The sequence below is a fragment of the Vigna unguiculata genome, chromosome 2 (assembly GCF_004118075.2).
Source record: "Vigna unguiculata cultivar IT97K-499-35 chromosome 2, ASM411807v1, whole genome shotgun sequence".
NCBI lineage: Eukaryota > Viridiplantae > Streptophyta > Magnoliopsida > Fabales > Fabaceae > Vigna > Vigna unguiculata.
In genome coordinates this window covers 14,592,395-14,599,104 of record NC_040280.1, presented here as the reverse complement: position 1 = coordinate 14,599,104, position 6,710 = coordinate 14,592,395, and the positions used below count along the sequence as shown (strand labels likewise).

General features: G+C 35.0%; 1 protein-coding gene across 1 annotated transcript; it reads left to right on the top strand.

Moving 5' to 3' along the window:
- The first annotated feature begins 1,112 nt into the window (after positions 1-1,112).
- Positions 1,113-6,426, top strand: LOC114168386 (probable leucine-rich repeat receptor-like protein kinase At1g68400). Its single transcript, XM_028053179.1, has 2 exons — positions 1,113-2,501; positions 5,712-6,426. Exons 1-2 carry the CDS (start codon positions 1,214-1,216, stop codon positions 6,338-6,340), a joined length of 1,917 nt encoding a protein of 638 aa, XP_027908980.1. The 5' UTR covers positions 1,113-1,213; the 3' UTR covers positions 6,341-6,426.
- The last annotated feature ends 284 nt before the right edge of the window (positions 6,427-6,710 follow it).

Here is a 6,710-nt window from a genome sequence, read left to right as displayed (position 1 = left end):
TGACCAGCCATAACGTTCTCATATCCTACTACTGCAAAAAAATTGCGTTCAATGTCATTGTTCCAAATAGTAACACAAACCAGAGGACATTTCTTACACAACACAGAATACAAACCATAGGACATTACTGAACCACCACACATTGAACAGGCCCTTCTGCCGAAACCCCAGAAATTACACAACTATCAACTAAATCACTACAAAATTAAAATCCAAACAACAACACACAAGCACCCAAATACGGAAATCCCCAAATGTGCTTTATTCAAAAATTGCAAAGAGCCACAACTCTAGAACACACAAAAGCGAACTACACCAATGGGCACTACAAATGCACAAAACAGTGACGACAAGACCACAAAATCAATTTTGCAAATATCCATAAAAAACAAAAAAAAAACAAATTTTTCCCACCAAAGCTCAAAACTTTACCAAAAATATAAATTCATCATCATCGAAGACTATAGGGAAATGTCTAATGGAAGCACAACAAACTTACAATGCAACGCCGTGAATGATGAAATCCTTCCCGTCGACGACTGCAGGTCGTCGTAGTCTCCGCAAACCCACACAGACCGTTGGAAAATTACACCGAACTCAAAATGCAACGGTCTGGATGAATGATATTCACCGGAAATAGTGGAAGTGGCCTCCGGTGTGAACTATGAAATGATTGTCGTCGAACATTTCAGGTGGTCGCCGTCTCTTGTTACCAACACAAATTATTACGATACTTCTTCTTTTGAAGCACTTCACTCTCTCGTCAAAAAATTTTGTCCAAATATATTTTTGAAAAAAATAAATAACCTACTAAATGACCAACGTCAATGAACGTCATATCCTATCACCCCAACGTCATTAGAAAAAGGGGGCCTCTTTGATCTATGACGTCAATAGACGTCGTTTCTGAATTAATCCGACATCACTACATTTTAAACCAACGCGAAATAAAATTCCCTTACCTTGCAAGTTTCATGGACTTCATCCCTTTCATCGTTATATAACCAAATTATAATTACATTTTTATACCACCAAATTGCAATGATTTAATTTCTTTATTTATTAAATACTTCAATTTATATTGTGTGTCCATCGTAAAATTAAAAAAAAAAAAAAAAAAAGTAGCTGTCGACATTTTTTTCTTCTTTATTTTCCATTTCTGGTCGCACTAATACTAAACCAACCGCTGCGGTTTCATCACTGGCAGCACCAAATGGCAATGGCATCAGCGCCACCCCCTTCCCCTTTCCTCTTCCTTCTCACCGCCATCTTCATGTTCTTTCACCTCTCCCTCCTCGCTCACTCCGTCAACCCCGACTTCCACCCTCTAATGTCCTTCAAAGCCGCTTCCGACCCTTCCAACAGACTCGCCCACTGGAACTCCACAACCTCAGACCCCTGCACCTGGTACGGTGTCTCTTGTCTCCGTAACCGTGTCTCTCGCCTCGTCCTCCAAGACCTAAACCTCACAGGCTCCATCCTCCCCCTAACCTCTCTCACCCAGCTTCGCATCCTCAGCCTAAAACGCAACCGTTTCAACGGCCCCATAACCTCTCTGGCCAACCTCACCGCGCTCCGCCTTCTCTTCCTCTCCCACAACAACTTCTCCGGCCCCTTCCCCGCCACGCTCACCTCTCTCTACCGCCTTGATCTCTCACACAACACTCTCTCCGGCGAAATCCCCGCCACGCTCAACCGCTGGACCCACCTCCTCACCCTCCGCCTCGACTCCAACCGTCTCCGCGGCCGCATTCCCAGCAACATCAACCTCTCTCGTCTCCAAGACTTTAACGTCTCAAACAACCTCCTAACGGGTCAAATACCCGAATCGCTCTCGGGTTTCCCTGGATCCGCGTTTTCTCACAATCCCTCCCTCTGCGGAGCTCCTTTGCAAGAATGTAGAGCCAAAGGCAAAAGCAACGGCAAAAGCAAAGGCGAAGCAATCATCCCGGCGCTGGCTTCCCCGTTGAAGCCGCGAAACGACACTGTTTTTGCCAGACCCAGGGGGCGGGAGAAAATAATGGGAGTGTTGGTCTTGGTGGGTATTGTGGTGGGTGACGTGCTGGTGCTGGCTTTGGTGTCGCTGCTTCTCTACTGCTATTTCTGGAGGAACTATTCTGCTGCTGCACAATTGAGAAAAGGGGGAAAAGAGAGGAGTTGGAATACGGTGGATGAGTATAAGGGTGGTGGAATGGTGTTTTTGGAAGGGGTGAGGAGGTTTGAGTTGGAAGAGCTGTTGCGTTCTTCGGCGGAGTTGTTGGGGAAGGGTGCGTTTGGGAGTGCCTATAAAGCGGTGCTTGACGACGGAACTGTGGTGGCGGTGAAGAGGCTGAAGGAGGTTAGTGTTGGAGGGAAGAAGGAGTTCCACCAACGAATGGAACTTCTTGGAAGGTTGAGACACTCTAACGTTGTTAGTTTGAGGGCTTACTGTTTCACCAAAGACGACAAATTCCTCGTCTCTGATTACATGTGCAACGGTAGCTTCTCATTCCTTCTCCACGGTAAGTCATCTCTTTTTACTCTTATCATAATTTCAACTGTTTCAACTTCGAAGAAAATGGATTCTGCTTAACGTAGAGAAGTAAGAATTAAACTTCTTTTTCTATTTTATTCTCTCAATTTTTTATCAAGAGTCTAAACATACCTGTTAAGTATCTTTGGATGAATTTCTTTAAACTTTTCCTAATAAAAGTGAAAAAAAAAAATTAATCGGTGAAAATTGAATTATATAATTTTTTTCAATTTATGGAAAAATTATTTATTTTATTTTCTTATTTAAAGTTCATACTATGAAGAAGATTATCTAATAATGTGAAATTTCACTTCTAGATTTATTTACGAATTCCCGTTACTTTTGGTTTTTAGTTGTTCAATTCCTCTGCTACATTCAGTAAAAGTCAACTGTGTTGAGTATTTAGTCAACTTTAAAATGATAAAATTCACTTCTTTTTTCCTACGACCTATTGTAATATTGTGCATAATAAATACTTATATAAAGTTTAGAATAAATTATAGCAAATATAAATATTCGAATTAAAAAAATGATCCATAATATATAGGTAAGTAAAAACTCCAATTATGACAACAACTATGAAATTGTGATAACCTAGCCTTCCATTCTCCATACATACCTTCTGATTCAGTTGTAAACACTTATTATAAAGAATAGTTGTTAAGCTTGTTTAATATTTTTATTTTTATATGATAAAGAAGCATTTTTCTTAAATTGGGTTGAAAATGATATAGAAATTTAAAAATAAAAGTATTTCTGAACTTTTTGAAAATTTTTAAATAATAACATCAAATAAGATTTAAAAAATTACAATTTACATATATCTAAATCAATTAGATATTTTTTCCTTATATTTAATTTAAGAGGAATATAAATTATCAATCTTTAGCTCTAAACTCAAACTCAAACAATATACTTATTTTATTCCCTAGTCTTCTTTATACATTTGTAGACCTCTCTGATTGATTTATTTATGTGGTTTTTGCTTACCTAAAGTTATGAAATAAAATTATCCTTTTTTTTATCTTCTTATTTAATTAATTAGTATTTTTTTCGATTAATAAAAAGTTCAATTTCATCCCTCAATTTTTGAAATTTATATAATTTTACCTTTTCCAATATTAACAAAAAATTATGTGACAATTACGTGTCACTGTTTATTCTAGTATGTAATCCATTGACTATCATTATGAATATTAAAATATGAAATTGATTTTTTTTCAATATTAGAAATAATATCGAATTTACTAAATAAACAAACGGATCTATCAGCTTTGATAATTTTTTCATAAAAACATTTATAATGAAAAATAAAAAGAAAAAAGAAAATAAAATTTATGAAAAATAAAATTAACTTATATATTTGCTTTGTACAATTTTTTTATCTAGTATATCATTTAAATTTCTTCTACTTTCCTTTAATTTTTTTTCTCGCCCTTTTAATTTTCTTATAGAAAAAATTGCTGTAACATTCTTTCATGCGGTCAAAGAAATTCTAATTCTTAAGTGTACTTCAAATACATTATTTAAGATTTTCTTAGTAATTTTTAAAATTTATCAATTTATAATATTTTTGTTTTATATATGGCGGAAAAACTCCACAAACTCACAATATATTTCTATTTATTTTCCATCTTCTTGTCTTTAGTTCAAACAATCTCTCTTCTTATTATTTCTCTTCTTTTATCCTTCTTACTGTCTTATTTTCTACTCTTTAATCTAATTTCCACATTTTTGTCCAAGGAAAGATTAAACATAATAAGGTTAAAATGTCACCACCAAAGTCTGGCACCCAAATTATTCATCCATGATGGTGTAATGAATAAGACAGCCATGCATGTAGGGTACCCAAATCAAACTAGTTATTTTTTGTTTTTATGGTAGGGTCCCACATTGATCATGTTGGACCATTTGATCATGCATCTTTGTTTTCATAAAAAAAGATCAACATGACATTCTTCCTTCCATTTCATCTCTCTGCTTTTTTTCATTAGTTAAATGGTGAATTTGGATTTGGATTTTCTACTAGTCTTTTTCGTTTTATGATGTTTATTTGTTAAATTTTCAAAATACATTATATTTGTATATTAAAAAATTCTTTAATATATTTTAAAACATCAGAGGAAAAAAAGTAAAAACAACCAGCAATAGTAAGGTGCACTACTAACAAGAACAGACTACATTTGTGTGTTAGATTCTTTCCTTATAAAAGTTGGGAAAAGAAGAGAGAAGACTTCATCTATTTTCTTCTTTGCTTTTTGTTCTTTTCTAAAACAACCTTCGGTCTTTTGCTTTTATCTTTAGCCACCCAAAGAAGAAAATGTTGGCCAATCATAACCATTTGAACCCTTGTACAAAAGTTTGATGCCCTTGCTTTATGCTATGATAATATACCATATTAAACTGGGAAAAGCCACATAATATAAAATTAAGACACTTAATGACATTTTCTTCTATTAATTACATTTAGGTTATGTATGTTTTTCTTTCTTAAATTTACTTATTAATTAAGTCTTTTCCATTTAAATTAATATATTTTAGCCTTTATTTCACGCCTTTCATCTTAAACTGATAAATTATCACATTTTATACCTAAACATTTGAGGTCATACGATGAATTGAACATCTTAGAAATAAATTACTGTCAAAATTTGAAGATAAGAATGAGACTAAGACTTGAACATTAGATATATTATTTTAGTTGATTAAAATTTGATGTTATTTTATAAATAAATATAAGTTTAATGTGTAGAGACTTTGTATGTGTAAAAAGGGAGCTTAAAATTAGATAAGAATATCAAATTAATCTTAAAATTAATTAATTGATTAAGTAATCTAGATACGAATTTAAAAAATTAAAATACAACAACATATAATTTAAATTGAAAACTAAAATTAAAATCAAACCTTATAGTTAATATGACAAGTCTTTAAATAAGAAATGAGCGATATTTGCAAATAGATGCTGAAAAACGTCTCCCAAACTTCTTATGCTATTCTATTAATTAAAATGCACTAAATTTCTTAAAAATTCAAATTTACTAAATATGTGTTAGAGAATGGCCAATTAAATGAAAGCTACAGAATTATTTAATTTTTTTAGTAATAGAAAAAAATTAAAAAACAAAATCATAAATATTACGTGGTATTGAGGAGGGGCAAAAGCGTAAATAAGAAAAAAATGAGTGTCATCTAACAGGTAATCGAGGACCAGGGCGGACCCCAGTGGACTGGACAACGAGGTTGAAGTTCGCAGCTGGAGCGGCACGAGGCGTGGCATTCATTCACAAACATAACCTCACCCATGGTAACATCAAAGCCACCAATGTTCTTATTGACGTGGCGGGCAACGCGCGCGTCGCGGATTTTGGTCTCTCCATCTTCGCTGGCGCCTCTATTCTAAGATCCAACGGCTACCGTGCGCCAGAGGTATCGGACGGTCGCAAGCAGACCCAGATGTCTGACGTGTACTCCTTTGGCGTCCTATTGATAGAGATGGTGACCGGGAAGTGCCCCTCCACCGTGGGCGGCGGACACGAGACGGTGGTGGATCTTCCTAGGTGGGTCCGGTCGGTGGGGAGAGCGGAGTGGACGGCGGAGGTGTTCGATTTAGAACTGATGAGCTATAAGGACATTGAGGAGGAGATGGTGGCGCTGCTTCAGATAGCTATAGCGTGCACTGAGACCGAACCTCATCAACGGCTCAGGATGAGCCACGTGGTGAGAATGATTGAGGAATTGCGTGGGGTCCAGATGTCGCCGTGTGATGAAGGGTTGGAATCGCTGTCCGGGTCACTCTCCATGCCTGAAGCAAGTGCAAGTCAATGATGCCGAGGAATACTTCTGTAAATTAAAACATCATCGGATATTGATTATTGTTTTTCAATTTTTTTTCTAAAACTATTACTATTTTATTTGGGGTTTTCTTTTTTTAATTTTCAGAAACTTTTATTTTTATTCCGTCATTGATTCAATGTAAGCTAAGTTTTATATTAGGGAATTAATAGTAAATTAATTGAAGTAATATGGATTTTATGAATAATTTTAAATAATTTCGAAACTGCTTTCTTTTTTAGTTTTATTTTTTTCAGAGTTAATATTATGGTTTAAATTAATCTTGCTCGTGTAGTCCTCTGTACAATTAGATTCTTAGTCGTTTAGTTTTTTTAGCATTAAACAATTTTGTTTAATGTTAATA

What these genes read in the sequence shown, in the direction of transcription:
- LOC114168386 (XM_028053179.1), top strand. Translation starts at nt 1,214, where the DNA reads ATGGCAATGGCATCAGCGCCACCCCCTTCCCCTTTCCTCTTCCTTCTC. An exon ending in CTTCTCATTCCTTCTCCACG is followed by an intron (nt 2,502 to 5,711) that starts GTAAGTCATCTC and finishes GTCATCTAACAG; the next exon opens with GTAATCGAGGACCAGGGCGG.